Source organism: Artemia sp. Qi Xiang Cuo, chromosome 17 (assembly GCF_049724085.1).
Source record: "Artemia sp. Qi Xiang Cuo chromosome 17, ASM4972408v1, whole genome shotgun sequence".
Lineage (NCBI taxonomy): Eukaryota > Metazoa > Arthropoda > Branchiopoda > Anostraca > Artemiidae > Artemia > Artemia sp. Qi Xiang Cuo.
In genome coordinates, this window is record NC_142810.1 from 41817503 (window position 1) to 41836041 (window position 18539).

Genomic DNA, 18539 nt, shown 5'->3' on the forward strand with positions numbered 1-18539 from the left:
TTTGATCAGAAGCATTTGGGAGAAAAGTGAGTGAGGGGGGCTGTTTCCCCTCCGATTACTCTTGACTCTCAAAAAGAAACTTCAATTTTCAATCAAATGAGCCTCCCGGAGGCTCATTATATGATATACGGTTATATGATTTTGGACAATTGCCTATCTCAAAATTTTCATCGGGTGCACTTGAGGAAAAGAATCACTTTTAACTCTTAAAAAGGGAACTAGAACTTTGAATTTCCAATCAAATGAGCCTCTTCAAAAGTTTATGCGATCACCTTTTCCATAAAAACCTTATATGCCCTTGGGCATAACTTACAACCCTTGTCCCTCTGTTCTGAGGGGTTGTGTAAGCCCCGGAGGCATTGTTATATCATCTTTGTACTATTTTAAACAAAATGACTATCTCAAAATTTCGACTGGAGGTATTTGGGGGAAAGCGGGTCTGGGGGGGGGGGGGGCTTGTTGAACTCCGACCGCTTTTGACTCTTGAAAAGGGATATAGAAATTTCAATTTCCAATCAAATGACCCTCCTCCAAAGTTTATACGACCACCCTTTCCATAAAAACCTTATATGCCCCCAGGGAATAATTTACAACACTTGCTCCCGGGGTCTGAGGGGTTGCGTCGACTCCGGAGTTTCTGTTGTCTGATTGTAGGACTACTTTGAACCAAATTGCTATCTCAAAATTTTGACAGGGTGCATTTGGGTAAAAGAGGGGTGGAGGGGAGCTAGTTGCCCTCCGATCACTTTTGACTTTTAAAAAGGGCAGTAGCATTTCCGATTTCCAATGGAATTAGTCCCTTCCGAAGTCTATACGACCACCCCTTCCATATGAGGGGCCTCTGGAAAATAAAATAATAAAACATTGAAGGCATATGGTCTTTACTATAGACAACTGCCTCTGATGTAGTATTGACTTTGCAACATACTGTCCGAAGACACAGGTTTAAATACCTGACTTAATAAGGGTCAATTTACAATTATTTGTTTTTTCAAACTAATAATACACCCGAGAGGCATAAGAATGATAAAAGGCTCTCAAAAAATTCTAAGCTAGAAAATAACTAGACCTTAAACTGTATACATGGAACACAATCCAACTGTCGACAAAAAAAGGGCTGCGTATAAGCCCTCCTTTATTTTGCCCTCAAATTAAGACTATATTTGGAAAATAACTTGTAATAATAATTGCGTCTATTTTCTGGTATCCCAAAATTTTTATAATTATTTTGCATTCGCGTGGCAAAAGGATTCAAAATTATTATTAATTTTCTGTTGGGGGTAACATTATGTTCAAGTAGCAAGTAAAATAGAGCTTTGCCTGTCAGTTCTAATTACACTAAGGATCCTTCATACATTTTAATAGAAAAATAAAACAAGAAAAAAATTCAACAAAAAAAGGATAAAACTTCATCTGCCCAAGCACAACTTTCGAGCTTCTTAGAAAGAGTTGCTTTTACTAAAAATGTTTAGAATTGTAGTGCAACAATGATTTTATTGTGCTGCGTGCGATTCTCCTAATCCGTCGGTATGCCAACTTTGAATACCGACATTTAAAATTGCTTACAAGTCTTAATATCGTTCTTAATTGGAACCAGAAAATGCGTCTAATGACCCAAAAAATCATTAATCATTAAGGGAATCGTAGGCAGCGGTAACATAGAGAGCAAAGTGAGCTCTATGTATTTTTTTTTCTTTTCATCAAGGCACTTCGTATGGAAGTCGTCGTAGAAACTCGGAGGGGGCTCATTAGATTATAAATTAAAAGTTTTAGTTCCCTTTTTAACAGTAAAAAGTCATCAGAGAGAAAGCAGCCCCCCCCCCACACACTCCGTATTTGCCCAAATACAACTGATGAAAATTTTGAAATAGCCATTTTGTTTAGCGAAGTAGTTAGGTCTGATAACTATTCCTAAGGGATTGACCCCCCCCCCCACAGTTCTTGGGGAAATGGCTGTAAGTTATGCAATTCATTTTGTTCCAGGGGTGATTGTATCCAACCAGTGATCCTAGAGGATCGCGAGAGGACCAAAAATGCTGAAGGGAAGCCTAGCACCCATCCCGCGTCCTTTTTTCCCCAAGTCTTCCAATCAAAATTTTGAGATTCCCAATTTGTTTAGCATAGTCAAAAGCTTTAATAACTATGTCTTTGAGGATGACTTGAACCTCACAGTTCCAGGGGAAAGGGCTGCAAGCTTTGAACTTTGCCCATTATTAGCATATAGTATTGGCCATAGGGAAGTATACAGATTTTTTCGGGGGGGGGGGGGGGGTTATTTTCCTGGTTGGGGTTTACATGGGAGGATCTTCTCGTGGAGGGATTTTTTGTGGGAGAAGGGAATTTTCCATGGAGGAGGGGGCTGGATTTTCTGGCATTATTTAAAAAAGTCAGAAATAAAAATTTTAAAAACAAGTTTTTTCAACTGAAAGTAAGGAGCAACATTAAAAATTAAAACTAACGGAAATTAGCCTACTACATATATGAGGGGGTTGCCCCCTCCTGAATACCTCGCTCTTTACGCTAAAGTTTTTGTAGAACTTAATAAACAAGCTTATTATTCTAATTAATCGATAATTAATCTAATTAATTCTATTTAATTATTCTAATTAATTCTAATTACGTAGCCCATATAAGCTACGTAACAATTTCGGTTTGTTTTAAGTTTTAATGTTACTCCTTACTTTCAGTTGAAAAAAGTCATTTTTTATTTAATTATGTTAAAGGGTCATTTTGAACTTGAACTTCAAGATTAAGCAATATTATCTGATTAGAATTTTTTCAAAGAAATATTGTCAGAAATATCTTTATCTTATCCCAATCAAATTCTTATTTGTCTTGCACTCCAATATTTGTCTTGCAAGAAGAATGTTTAATAAAAATTAATTCAATTTCAAAATACAAACTGTTAATGCTCTCTAAAAACAAGAGATTTCTCAAGAATCAACAAATTGTCATAGGCAGCGCAATAGCGCTGATTAAGTAAAGAGAAATGTGGAACAATGTGTTTGGTTTTTTTTTTCAGACAACGGCACTTCGTATAGAAGTTGTCGCAAAAACTTCGAATGGGGCTCATTCGAAAGGAAACTGAAAGTGCTAGTGCCCTTTTTAATAGTCTAATGTGATTGAAGGGCAACCCGCCCCCCCCCCCGCGCTCACACCTATCATTTCCCCAAACACATCCAATCAAAATTTTGAGATAGCCATTTTGTTCAGCGTAGTTTAAGGGTCGAATAATTATGTCTTTGAAGATAACAACGCCCCCTGCAACCCTCAGGGTAAGGGCTATAAGTTATACTACTTGCCCAATATTAACATACAAGGTTTTTTGGAAGGGATGATCGTATAGATTTCGGAGGGGGCTCATTGGATAGGAGATCAGAAGTTCTAGTGCCCTTTTTAAGAGCCAAAAGTGATCCAAGGGCAACTACCCCCCCCCCCCGTCCTCTTTTCCCCAAACACATCCGATAGAAACTTTGAGTTAGCCATTTTGTTCAAAATAGTCTAAAATTGTATAACAAAGCCTTCGGGATTGAGCCAACTCCTAAAACCTGGGTTTCAAGGGTTGTAAGTTATGCCCCGGGGCATATAAGGTTTTTATGGAAGAGTTGGTCGTATAAACTTTAGAGGAGGCTCACTTAATTGGAGAATGGGGAGAACTGTAGCTGTATTTAAGAGTCAAAAGTGATGGCGGGCAACTAACCCCCCTCCCAACGCCCTCTTTTCCCAAAACGCATCTAATTGAAACTGCAAGATAGTGATTTAGGTTCAAAATAGACCAAAGAAGACATAACAGAGCCTCCAGGGTTGACACAACCCACCAGAGTCCTGGGGCAAGGGTCGCAAGTTATACACTAGGAGCATACAAGGTTTTTATGGAATGGGTGGTCGTATAAGCATCGGAAGGGGCTCATTTGATTGGAAAATGGAAAGCTCTAGTAGAATTTTAAGAGTCAAAAGTGATTTGAGGGCAACCAGTCCCCCCCCCCCACATCCATCATTTCCCAAAACACATTCAATGAAAATCGTGTGACACCTATTTTGTCCAGCTTTGTTGAAAGGCACAGTAATTATTCCTTTGGGGATGTCAACCCCCACCCCCCACAGCCCCCAGGGGAAGGGCTGTAAGTTAGGCAATCCGTTCATTGTTTATATATATGCTATTGAGAAAGGTAGGCATGTTTGTCCTTTAATTTCCAAAAAAGATGAAGGGCATCCAGGTGAGCCTTTCAGAGAATATTGAGGGGAATGTTGAACTAAATCATAACACGTTATGTGCATACGTGTTTTCAAAAGGGCGAAACTTAAGAATGACTGAGTGTATTACTTTTGAACTTCCAAGAAATGACAAGGGAGATGATAAATTGACCAAAAAGGCAATATTTGCACGCTACTACAACTACTACAATCACTACTACTGCTTCTGTAGTGAGTACTACCAAGGCTGAAGATATTGAAATGAACATCTGATAAAACATTGAGGGGAGAGTTGAACTAGATCAAAGCATGCAATGTGCATACAGATTGCTGAAACAGGCGTATCGACAATATTTATGGAATGACTTACCGTATCAAGATGAATCTTCTGGGGCATGATAAGTGACATGTTAAACTGACCAAAAGGCTACATGTATCTGTTACTACTTCTATTAATACTGCTGCTGTTACTATTACTAGTACTTCTAATACAACACTATTACTGGTACTACTGTTTCTGCTACTATTACTACTACTATGATGCTAGTGCTATTAAACCTACACGTATGAAGGTGAAATTTGTAATCAAAACACACCATTTGCATGCAGATTGTCAAAAGGGTGAATCTCAATAATGGGTATTCAGCTGGAGCATTCAGAGAATGCTTAAAGGGGAAGATCAATTGACCAAAAGGTTATATGTGCACACTACTACCACTGCTATTACTTATACTGCTACTAAACTACTCCAAGGACTACTTCAATTGTAATTACTTGTATGGCTAAAAGTATTTAGACGAAAAGGGCGTCAAAAGGGCACATCGGCAATATTTTTAGAACGAATCACCGTATCAACGTGAAACTTCCGGGGTATCATGAGGGGGGTGTTTGACTGACCAAACGCAAAATGTAAATGCTATCGCTGTTATTAATACTGCAGCTACTCCTGTTACTACTACTGCTAATACAACACTACTACTGCTACTGTTTCTTCTACCACCGCCACTAGGCCACTACTACTATGATACTAGTGCTATTAAAGCTAAGTCTGTGAAGGTCAAAATTTGAGAGAATTCTGAAGGGAAATTTGAAACAAACCAAAAGACACTATGTGTATACAAATTCTCAAAAGGGCGTATCTCATCAATGGCTTCGGGTATTAAGTTAGAGCTTTCAAAGAAAGCTTAAACGAGAAGATCAATTGACCAAAAGGCAATATGTGTACGCTACTACTAATACTACTAACAGTGCTGCATTTACTACTACTATTCCTACTACTCCAACTACGGTACTACTTCTATTGCAACTACTTATAAGGCTAAGAGCATTAAGACGAAAATTTGGTAAGTATATAAATATACAGGTTACCAAAAAAACATATCGGCAATCTCATAGCAATGGCCAATTGTATTAAGTTGCAACTTCCAAGACTTGATGAGAAGGATGTTCAACTGACCAAAAGACAATATGTTAATGCTACTGCTGCTACCGGTTCTAGTGCTATTACTACTAATACTACTTCTAGAGCTACTAATATTAATACTACCATTGTCACTAACGCCGTCTGTATATAGGTCGTCAAAAGGGCGTACCAGCAATATCTTAGGAAGAATTTGGTGTGTGAAGTTGAAACTTACAGAGCTTTTTGTGGTGAATGTTGAACTAACCAAAAGACAACATTTGCATCCTAATACTACTACTTCTACTCATACTACCACTAATTATGCTACTATTACTACTTCTGCTACTAAAGCTAAGGCTACTACAATTAACTTCACTCCAACTACTACTACTGCTACTACTATTACTACTAATACTTCTACTACTGCTGCTAAAGCTCAGGGTATTAAGGTAAAAATTTTGGGAGTATGGAAACTGCATTGAACTAAATCAAAATCCACTATACCCACACAGGTTGTCCAGAAGAAGCATCAGCAATGCTTCAGGAATGGTTGATGGTATTAAACTAAAACTTTCAGCTTAAGTCGAAGAAAACCAAAGGTGCTACTAAGGCTACTATTGCTGCTACGCAAGCTAAGGATATTAAGATGAAGCTTTCAAGGAATATTTAGGAGGATGTTGAACTATTAATTTCACTAACACTACTGCTACTACTATTACTACCGGTATTACTACTACTGCTGCTAAAGCTAAGGGTATTAAGGCAAAAATTTAGGGAATATTTAAACTGCGTTGAACTAATTCGAAATTCACTATGCCTGCACAGGTTGTCACGAGGAAGTATCAGCAATGCTTCAGGAACGGTTGATGGTATTAAATTGAAACTTTCAGCTTATGTAGAAGAAAACAATGGGTACTACTAAGGCTATTATTGCTGCTATGCAAGCTAAGGATATTAAGGTGAAGCTTTCAAAGAATATTTAGGCGGATGCTGAACCAAATCAAAACAAACTATGAACATGTAGATTGTCAAACTAGCCAGAAGGCACTATGTGTATACTATTAATACTACCGCTACAGTTACTGTAACTAATGACGCTAAGGGTATTAAGGTAAAACTTTTAAGGAACATTTAGAGGGAGTTTCAATTAAACGAAAAAGAACTGCATGCATGCAGGCTTTCCAAATGCATATAAGCAATATCATAGACAGCACTGCTCTATCATAGCTAGGAATATCATTAAAACTTTCAAAGGAGCTAACTCGATTGGAAATTTAAAGTTTTAGTACCCTTTTTAAGAGTCAAAAGTGATTAGAGGGCGAGCAGTCCTTCTTCCTAAACCCATTGATTTTCTAAACACATCCAATCAAAAGTTTTGAGACAGCCATTTTTATTGGCATAGTTGAACGGTCCAGTAGCTATGTCTAAAGGGATATCAGATAAGCCAGCCCCCCACAGTTATTCAATTTGCCCATTATGCTTTAAAGCTAAATGTTGCTTTAAAACTAAATCAAAAGGAAATGTGTGTGTTCTGGTTGCCCATAAAACATTTCAGCAATATCTCAAGGACGACTGAGGGTATTAGTTGAAACTTTCAGACCTACTACTATTGCTACTTCTGCTCTTACACTTTGACAAAATCAAAAGATTGCAAGTGTATCTAGGTTGTCAAAGAGCATGGATAGAAGTTTTTGGGAATGGTATTAAGTTTTATTTTTCGGGTCAAGTTGAGGAGGCGTAAAAACAAATTAAACAATATGTTGAAAAAGTTTCTCCAGCATACAAATAGCAAGCCAAACAATGGATTCTTACAGAAAAACCCGATAAGATATAAAATTTTATTTTCTTTTTCCATGAAAAAGACTACGTCATTAAAAAACGAACAGAAATTAACTTATAAAACTTTTTCCACAAAATAAGTCTTTAAAAGAAAAGTAAAGAGCTTCATTAAGCCTTAGATGATCAGAAATAAAGCCAAATTATCTTCCAAGCATACAACTACCACAAATTACATTAAATAACTGAGTCAAACTAGGAACAAGCTAAGACTGACATGACCAGGGCTGAAAACCCCCTTGCCTTTTCAAGACTAGAACGTAATTTCCACTTCCCTGAAAACAAAATACATTTAAAATGTTTTAACTTTAATAAAAAAAAAATTGCTAAGACTTTAAGAAATAAATATCAGTATATGTATATTAAACTGACAATCCACATTCATTTTTTTTTTTTTTTTCAGTGAAGAGCAAATTATGCTCTGGTCTTGACAAGGCGTAGGGGATGTCAGCGCTAATCATGTCAATTTCTGCTTCTTTTGAGTTTTACTTGGTTATTTATTGTAATTTTTGTTGCTTTGGGCTTTATTCATTTATTGATGGTGATTTATGTTGGTTTTTCACTTGAAAGGTTATTTGACTTTATTTATGTTCATCTTTGGTTTAAAGGAGTTCTTTACTTTTCTTTGAAATTTAGTATGTGGATTTTTTTTTTTAATTAATGTCTAAAATGAATGAATTACACTTCCATAATACACAGTATTTTAATACTATAGATCTTTTTTTTTACTATAAATTATACATTAGCTCTAACATCGTCTCCGACTACGTTTCTCTAAATGAGAAATAGATTACAAGATAACACCCACGTATACAGGAATTTAATTTAAGGATCAAAGTCAAGTACACTGCTGAGAGACATGCGCAGCTTATGAAAACTGGGAATCAGGGAAAGTAACTATACAAATCATGAAAACTTGGGTACTCCAGACTTAGCTCTCGCCCAACCCGGTTAACGTGCCTTTAAGAGGTGGTCTATTTTTGAACCACAAACTATAAGGATAAAACCTATCTGCCCTCTAATGTCAATAATTTTTTGCATTTTCTAGCTAGAAAGACAACAAGTGCTGTAAAAATTTATATTATTTATATATGCTTGCATTTTAAAATTTGTCAATTGCATTCTCGTGGTCATGGGATTTTTCCTTGTAGGAAAGGGATCGAAAATGCAAGACAACTAGCCACCGAATAAGTGCCATTTTTCTGCCACCCTTTTTTTCCTGGGGGTGATGCGTCTTTCAGACCAATCATGGCAGTGTGCAGGATCCTCACCATTTAACCCACCCTCTTTCATTCAAACATCTTCATGTAGGTAGTCATGCTGCCCTACTAAAAATATCTCTTGATTTTTCACCAAACCTTCAAAAAGGCTTCAAACAGCTTTCCATCAAAAGTAATGGTATAATATTTGTTCCCAACCCAGGTTGGGATCAAATATACCATTACTATATCATACCATTACCTTTAATCTTGTAACTTAACACCTTACTTTCATTAGTTATAATCTTCCTTATTTAGCACAAAGTCTTTGTCTTTTATACCAAAGTGTCTGTATCAAGTGATTGTAGCTAGTCAGGAATTCCTGAGCAAAATTCCCGTTGTAATTTTTCCCGTTATGTTTCCTTTTTTGTTATGTGTGACTAAAAAAAAAACTAGAAACAATGCCTTAGTCATTAAAATAAGACATTTTGTTTTGTTCCTTTTTGCCATTTTGCTAACGCTTCTTCCCTAATGCCTGGATATAGACCTATTTTATGTACCAAAATGTCTCATTTTTTTATTTTCACCATTTGTTCTCCTTATTGCTCTTCAACAGTTTGGTTCATAGATTCAATTTTAAAAGAAAAATCAGTAGAATCAACAAACTTTCCCTAGGATTATACTTGAGAATTAGGGAGGGGGCTGGAATACAATTTTGACAGTAGGAATTCCTATATTTGGAAAGAATATTGAAAGGGGAATTCTTTGGTGAATTTCTATTTTTTATGGAATTTCTGTGTTACAGAAGAAGTTTGATTAATATTTTGTTGTTGTTTTCAGTTAATTTGCTAGCTAGAAGATGAACACGCCTTTTGATAAACCTTCTTGTGCTCTTTCCAAATATGTCCATTGTTACTATTGCAAATTCATTTTTGAGCCCTTAATGCAACACCTATTGTGGCACCTAATGACATCTTATAGTTGTGGAAAGCAACAGATTATAGATTGCTATTTGGTGATCCAGCTGATGGAAAATAACACAAACAACAGGTTGCTTTCCATCAGCAAAATTGACAGAAAAAGATCCTCAAATTACTTATCATTTGAAGCAACCAAATTTTATAAGAAAATGAAAACAAAGAAAATTCATTCAGTACTCTTTCCCAATATAATTATCACTGGTGTCATAATTGCAATTGCACCTTTGCTGTCATTACTTTTAAAATTTTCTTTGACGGTCTTGAATCCACACCCCCCAAAATGATTGTCCAACTCATAAAAATGTAACAAAATGAATATGAACACATTTTGATACGTTTTTGCTGTAGAATCATTTTATTTACCACCCCTACCCTGAAATAAATCCTCAAAAAAATTAGAATATGGTAATCCTGCACAAAGACTGCTTCTGGGAAGGAAACATTAGAAAAACAAAAGAGTGGTACAATCAAATTCCCAATTTGGCATTCTTTCCAAATATAATGGTTGCTGTGGTGACAATCGCAACAAACACACTCCCCACCCCTAATTGGTCAAAATATAAAAATAAATGTATATTCACCCAGACTTGCCAAAATATTTGCTTTAACCAAGGTTTGCCTTTTGCAAATTTTAGACCTTCACAAAAAGTCATTTTTGCGTTTCTTCAATTACTTCACTAGGTAAAAGAGGAAACCTACACTAGGTGCTGTACCTTTTTATGCTATTTCCAAATATATTATATTCCTACCATTGCGTATTCTATCACAAGTCCTTAAAATGGTACCTTGTTCAATATTTTTTCAATCTTACAGATGCTGTAGAAAAAATTTTAACAAAAGAGCAGTGTAATTTTTGGAAGAGGAGAGGATGTTTTGACAAGATTTTTACTATCAGATTAATTATTGAAAAGTACCAAAGTCATCAGACACTTTTAGTCCTTAGTTTTATAGAATACAAACAAATAATTTATTCAACCAATAGAAGAGCTATTTCCTACCATTGTATATTCTACTTAGATTCCTTAAATTAAAATCTGTTTCAAGTGACTGAATTATGAAATTGATAAATTGTTAGGTTTATTAGTAACTTCCTAGATTAGCAACTCTTCTGAAGAAAACCCAGTAATAGGCTTCAAAGATAACATACATAAGAGGCATACATGGTACGTTTGTTCCTGAGTAGGCAGCCCCTACAGTAAAACTAGGGAGTATGGCATTTTGTATGCTTTTGTTTGCAGATGACATCACATTGGTGGCAAAATCCCAAGATGAGATACAGAAACTTTTAGATTTGTCTCTGATTAGCTGGATCCCAAAACATCACAATTCAATGTTGATTGAATGGAAATTATGGTTTTTAGAAAACTAAGAAGCAATAACAAACAGGTTTGCAAATTTTATTGTAATGGGAAAAAAAATCCAGGCAGTAAAAGAGGGAAGTTATTTGGGTTTACATTTTTCAGCTAATGCCTCCTGGAAAAAACATACTACAGCCACTTTTGCAAGAGGCAAAGCAGCCATGTTTGCAATATACAAAATAGCAGCTAAAAGGAAGCTAATAGCCTAAAGATGCTAAAACATTCATTCAAATCCAAAACAATGCAAATTCTTTGTTACAGTGCTTAGATTTGGGGAACAGACTCAGTTAAACCAATTGAGTCATTTCAGTATATTATATATTATTAATATATGATCTGCAGCAGAGGCAGACTTACTAATACACAGGGCCTTGTGCAGCCACCACTGCAAGGGGCCTGACATTGTTGTCATAATCTGGCAAAAGCAAGAATAATGTAGCCTGGAGCAGAAACAGTAGCAATATGAATCCTACAGTTCAGCAGGAATGTTGTGGTTTTGATAAGACAGCAGATAATAACTGCACAACAATGAGGTGCTGCATACATTCTTTCACTTACAATTTATTTATTGCACCAATAGTAGAGTTTACACCATGGCATTCTGCATTATAAAAAATGAATGTATTAAATGTGTAAAAACTGGGCGTTTCCCGATATTTGGAAACCCCAGCCATACATTCCCTGGCTTTTTGTTTGAGGACCCTCATAAAGTCACAAAATCACTCATGTGATTGTGATTAATAAAATATTTGGCTGTGTTAGCATGGGGCCCAGTGCAGTTACACCCCTTGCTACCCCAAAACCCAGCACTGGTCTGCAGAAAATAACAATAATCTTGCCATAAAAGGAGATTTAGTCTTATTTTCATGGAGAAAAGATAGGTTAATGGAGATGGTAAAAGATTGGCTAAGGTTATTGTACTATCTTGAACACAGGTTAGCAAGAGCCATGTATCACAAATTGCTATAACTGAATATAAAATCTTTGTAGCCATTCCAGATAAAAATAACTGCCAGATGAAAGTGCTTTCTCCAATACCGTACATGGAATAATGGCCAAGGCCCCAAAGAAACTGAGGAGCTTTTCCTTAGAGATTTAATAACTAGGTTAGAAGACCAAGAGATTCAATATTGGGATACTGGCAAAAATGCTTTACCTTAAATTACCTAAAATTGCAGCTAGGAGCAATCTAAGGATTTCTCCTTGTAGAAGTGCCAGTGCTTTGACTGGTTTATTTTTCTATAGAAATGTTAAAGAGAGTATTGATGAAGATTATTATTTCTAGTTAAATATATTAGAATTTTGGTTCAGGTGTGAGCTAATTTTCTACCACTAGTAACATATTGGAGGGATTTTAATTTTCTAAATAGACTACAAATTTGCCCACTATGTGGTATATTGGGGGACAGACTGGGAAATTCTCTTTTAGTTGCAATGATTGTGTGTTTAAAAAGTTTATAAAACACATTTTACCATAGTTTGGGGGTTTAGTTTATTTTTTCACTGGCTTTAGTTTTTTTAAGTGTAGTTTCTCTTATTTCAGATGGATTTCAATTAAATAACTGATTTATATATATATATATATATATATATATATATATATATATATATATATATATATATATATATATATATATATATATCATATCTTTTACTTATTTTTATTCCTTTACAACAGCTATTAATCTAGGATGTCACTGATTCATAAAATTTGGTAATAATTTATCCATAAATATGGCACATATGACTTAGCTCTTACATAAATGAATATCAACTTAGCATTGAATTTAGACTAAGATTTTTCTCTAAATTAAAGAAGTACATTTTCAAGTCCTTAAAACCTTTTAAATCAGGATTGAGCAAAGAAATGAGGTTAAAAGCACTTTCTGTGTGACTTATTTGAGCAGTAACTCTATTTCACAAAGTTTCACTTTTCAGTACAATGATTGCCAAAGGTCAGTTTAGTCAGGGAAAGAGTAGGAGTAGGTTACTTAAACAAAAAAATCACCCAAGGGAGTCATTGAGATTTTGGATTGATTCTTGACAGTTTTATTCACCTTCCCTAAATAATTTCCAAGACAGACAGAAGTCCCCTTATCTAGAATTTTGTTTTATATTTGAAAGTAACTTAGATTAGAGAATTGATTTTTTTTTTTTTTTTTTTTTTTTTATTCCTTTACCAGAACTGTTAATCTAGGATGTCACTTATTCATAAAATTTGATAATAATAAATCTATGCATGTGGCATATATGACTTAGCTTAGCTCTTATATTGATAAATATAAACTTAGTATTGAATTTAGAACCAAATGTTAGGTTTTTTAACTTAGTTCTACTGACAAAAAAAGTAAGGTCCAAGGAGTTACTTTAAGAATACAAAATGGAAGTTAACACTATCCCTTTACCATATTTGGAAACATAAAAAAAAGCATATCAACAGGAATGTTCATTTTTTACCAAGCAAATTAATACAACAAATATATTTATATCTACTATGTTGTTCAAAATTCAGTAAATGTTTAGTGACTGGCCACTTCTGAATGAACATGCTAAACAAATAAAGGGACTACTATAAGGTTCCTCATTTTATGTCCTTTCTAATATCATGGTTACTTATCTGAAAATTCAATTTATACCCCTTGATGGTCCTAGATATACCCTAGGAATCATAAAAAAAATATATAAAAAATACTACTTTCTAAACTCATTAGAAATAACACTTTATTAGCACTGCTCAGGTGAGACTAAATTTCATCTAGCTGAGACTATGAAAGCCCATTTGGTAAAAATTTACCAAATCATATTATTGACTTACAAATAAAGTGATACACTACTTAATGTCTTTTTTTATGCTCTTTCCAAGTATAATAATCATTTGTGTTGGAAAAAATTTTTACCCCCACCCCTGTATACCAATTCAGGGTATAAATTTGCACATTAGGGGGGGGGGGGGAAAGTTTTAACTTACCTCCTATTACCAACATAAATAAAATTTGTCAACCCCCCCCCCTAATGTGCAAATACAATTTGTATATATAGGGGTGTGGGTAAACTTCATTTCTGACAAAAATGATCATTATATTTGGAAAGAGCATAAAAAAAGGCACAAGTGGTATATTCACTTCATTTGTTAGTCAATAATTCACTTTATTTGTAATCTAGATGATACTGCCAATTTGAGCAAAAAAACCTAGGCTATGCTATAATGTAGTCTAGGCTAAGAGTAGATTCAATTGATTGCAAAAATATAATATCAGGATAACATCTTGAATTAGGCCTAGTTAAGGCAGTTTGGTTGACAGAAAAACAAACAAAATATTTGTAAAGTGTATAAAATCAAGAATCTAGGTCTACATTTTTGTTTTGTTTGTTTAGCCTAGTATATTTCTATTAGAAATAGCCAATCTCAATGGATTTACCCAAAAATCTATTTGACTTTTATAGCTCATTGACTTTATGAATGGGTATAAGTCAACTTACCAAATGAAATCTTTGCAGTGACTGCAAAATGTAGGTTGCTTAAAGAATCTTGGTATAAACTTGTGATCTTTGACAGTGAATACATTTTTCTTTTTTAGTGCACCTTTTCTTCCTCTCAACTTCAATCCAAATTGTGTATTAGTATCTCCAGTTCCTGGCCCATCATCTAATTCTAGTTCTCGGTTATTTTTCTCTTCTTCTACCATTTTGGCATGTAGCTTAGCCTACACCCAAAATATGACTGCCGCTAAATTATTTTCAATTGAAAAAGCAGATAAAAAAAGCCTTAATTTATTCAACTCTCGTCCTATATCACTTTTCAATACCAGTCATTAGCAGTAGACTACTAAAAACATCTTTAAATCTTCACAATGTTTATACTGCTTTAAGTAGCCTGCGCAAAAAGACACCGTTGACGATGAGAAATATATGACGCTAATAACGATATGTCAGCCAGATTTCAAATTATTTCAGCTGAAACAGTTTGGTTAAAATTAAAATTATAGCTTTAGTAAGCGCGGTTTAATGCGTGTAAAAGAAATAACAATAACTAGTCAAAAACAAAGTCACAATAATCATTCTTCAGCACCTTTTAACGTTGAAATGTTCTATGAGATAGCATTTTGTGAAAGGTAGATGCGAAAAAAATTCTTCTTAAAAACGTGAAGGACAACATTTATGATATATATATATATATATATATTGGCTTGTTTTTTTAAGCAATTCAATCGCAAGTCGGTATTGCACAAGGAAGAATATCTAAGCATATTTAAGACACTTGGGTCCGTGTCTTCTGTCAAAGTATTGAGATTCTTTCAATAGCGAACAATCTAGTACCGTATTGGCACGGGCCAGGTTTTTAATCCTTAAACTGCTGGGGATAGGCGATTCAAGTATACGCACTTCCCATTGATTCTATCTTCCGTGTGATTTTTAACGCCAGTAATTATTCAGGCTATTCTTTTAGCTTTTGTGCGGTAAATACAATTCGGACAAAAATTATTAACACTTGCTTCTATGGCATGGACTAGACCCCGAAGCCGCACCGAAAAGTCGGCAGCGCGCCGCCGAAAAAAATCGGCGGTGCGCCACCGAGCTAGCATCAGCGCGCTGACACCGCCGCTGATTCTATCGGCGGCGGCGTCACTAATACGCCGCCGTTTTTTTGTCCCTTTTTTTACTTATTGATATCGACCTCGGGGCTTCAACCGTCATACCGGCTAATCTGTATCTTAAAGAAAAATACTGTCATCTTGGGCTCGCCACGTATATCGGCTCGTAGGAAGAAGCAGAAGAAATTTTTCTTGAAACAAAAATTCTACCTTCCACTTTAAAACTCTCTTCATTTCTTTTCTGATTTTTCGGATGAAAAGAGGTAGGTAAAAGAGCATTAGGTGATTCAGGATGTTATTATAGACAGCGCAATCGCGCTGCCTAAGTAAAGAACAATGTTGGCACAATGTACTTTTTTTTCCATACCAGGGCAATTCGTATCGAGAAGTTGTCGTAGAAACTTCGAAAAAAGCTCATTCGATTGGAAACTGGAATAGCTAGTGCCCTTTTTAATAGTCGAAAGTGATCGGAAGGCAGATAACACCCCTTCTACGCCCACCATTTCCCCAAACACATCCAATAAAAATTTTAAGATAGCCATTTTGTTCAGAGTAACTGATTTCCAGTAAGAAAATATGTTTTTGAGGAGGTTACTCCACCACAACCCTTAGGGCAGGGGTTTTATGTTATGACTTGGGGGCATTTAAGAACGATGTAGGCACAATGTAGGCTATAATTTATTATTTCTTTCCCTTTACAGCAGGGCACTTCATACGGAAGAAGTTGTCGTGGAAACTTTGATAGGGGCTTATTCAATTGGAAATTGGAGTGGTTTGTGTCCTTATTAATAGTAAAAAGATATTGGATGGCAACAAACACCCCTTTCACACCCACCACTTCCCTAAACACATCCAATCAAAATTTCGAGATAGCCATTTTGTTTAACGTAGTTGAAAGTTCTGGAAATTAGGTCTTAGAGGATGACAACCACCCTCACAGCCCTTTGGGTAAGGTTTGTAATTTATGCCCTGAGGGAGTGTAAGGTTTTTATAGAAAGCGTTGCCATAGAAACTCAAAACGAGATCATTCGATTGGAAATTGAAAGGCCGAGTGCCCTTTTTAATAATCGAAAGTGATTGGAAGGCTTGACATTTTCAAACAGTTCGTGGTAACGAACTGAAAGAAAGGAGCAACCCAGCTCAACGGTAATTAAAACTCTAAAAAACAGAATTTTGATAACAATAGATACATCAAAAGAATAAGATTTTAATTCTGATTTCAAAAATATAAGTTTCATCTAGTTTAATCTTACCCATCAAAAGTTACGCGCCTGAGAAAATTTGGCTGATTTTTGAAAAAAGGGGGAAAGACCCCCTAAAAGTTATAGTTGATACGCTGAATCTGACGGTGGAATTTTCATTCAGTTTCTTTCACTTGTCGGGGATGTTTTCTCTCTCTTTAAAAAATCAGGTATATTTTCTCAGGCTCGTATCCTTTGATGAGTAATACTAAACTTAATAAAATTTATATCTTTAGAAGCAGCATTTTAAGTCTATTCGTTTGATATATCTATTGACATCCAAATTCCGTTTTTAAAAGTTTCGATTACTATTGAGCCGTATTGCTTGTTTTTTATTATTGTTTTTTTTTATTACGTATATGTTATTACGTATATGAGGGGGTTCTCCTCTTAGTCAATACCACGCTCTTTACGTTAAAAGTTAAAAAAAAATTAATTCACAAACCCCTGAATCACAAAGGCCGTTTAAATAGAATAAATAGCTCTGCTTCTTACTTTCAGTTGAAAAAACTTGTTTTTTTTAATTTAATTTCTGATCGTTTTTTAAATAATTCTTGGAAATCCGGCACCCCCTTCATAGAAATTTCCCTTGCCCCAAAGAAACATCTTTCACGGAAATATTCTACGAGTAACCCCCTCCTCCATCCCCCCCCCCACCAGAAAAAAAATCCGTCCTAGAATTGTCTGTATGCTTTCCAATAGCCAATACAATATGTAAGCACTGGGCAAAGTTCATAACTTGCAGCCCTTCCTCTGAGAACTGTGGGGGATTAAGTCATCCTAAAAGACATATTTTTTAGATTTTCAACTATGCTGAACAAAATGGCTATCTCAAAATTTTAATTGGGTGACTTTGAGAAAAAAATGAGTGTGGGAGGGGGCCTAGTTGCCCTCCATTTTTTTGGTCACTTAAAAAGGGCACTAGAAATTTTAATTTCCGCTCCATTGAGCCCTCCTACGATAGTCTAGGACCACTGGGTCAACACGATTACCGCTGGGAAAAAAAAAACAAACAAACAAATAAACACGCATCCGTGATCTTTCTTCTGCAAAAAAATGGAAAATTCCACATTTTTGTAGATAGGAGCTTGAAACCTCTACAGTAGGGTGCTCTGATACGCTGAATATGATGGTGTGATTTTCAAAACTCTTTACGCTAAAGTTTGACTCTATCTCACAACTTTATTTTTTAAAACAATAAAAAACTTTAGCGTAAACAGCGAGGCGTTGAGGAAGGGACAGCCCCTTTCATATACGGAATAATTTCTGTTCGTTTTAAGTTTTAATGTCACTCCTTACTTTCATTTTAAAAAACTTGTTTTTTTTTATTTAATTATAGTAAAGATCGATGTGGGTATAATATATCATTTTTTTTTTTTTGTTTAGACCAGGGCACTTCGTATCGAAGGAGGTGTCGTAGGAACTTCGAAAAGCACCCGTTCGATTGAAAATAGAAAGGGCTGATGTCCTTTTTAATAGTCGAAAATGATTGGAGGTAAACTAATCCCCCACCCACGCCCACCCACCCAATTGCCGTTATGTTTAAAAAGTAAATGTTGCCTTAAGATTAAATGCGCTGTGTTAATGCTAATTCCCAATAAGGCATCTCAGCAGTATCCCAAGATCGACTGGGGGTATTAATTTCAAACTTTCGGGGCTACTTCTGCTCTTAAAATTTAACCAAATCAAAATAGCGTAAGTGTATCCAAGCTATCAAAGAAAGTAAACAGATTTTTT

General features: G+C 35.3%; 1 protein-coding gene across 1 annotated transcript in view; it reads right to left on the reverse strand.

Annotated features, from left to right (window-relative positions):
- Positions 1–14843, reverse strand: part of LOC148942215 (protein kinase C alpha type-like) — a 38796-nt gene extending 23953 nt beyond the window's left edge. The window contains exon 1 of the mRNA XM_089103252.1: positions 14450–14843. Within this exon, the coding sequence (XP_088959378.1) occupies positions 14450–14655 (206 nt within the window). The 5' untranslated portion in view covers positions 14656–14843. The remainder of the gene's footprint in view (positions 1–14449) is intronic.
- Positions 14844–18539: the final 3696 nt, after the last annotated feature.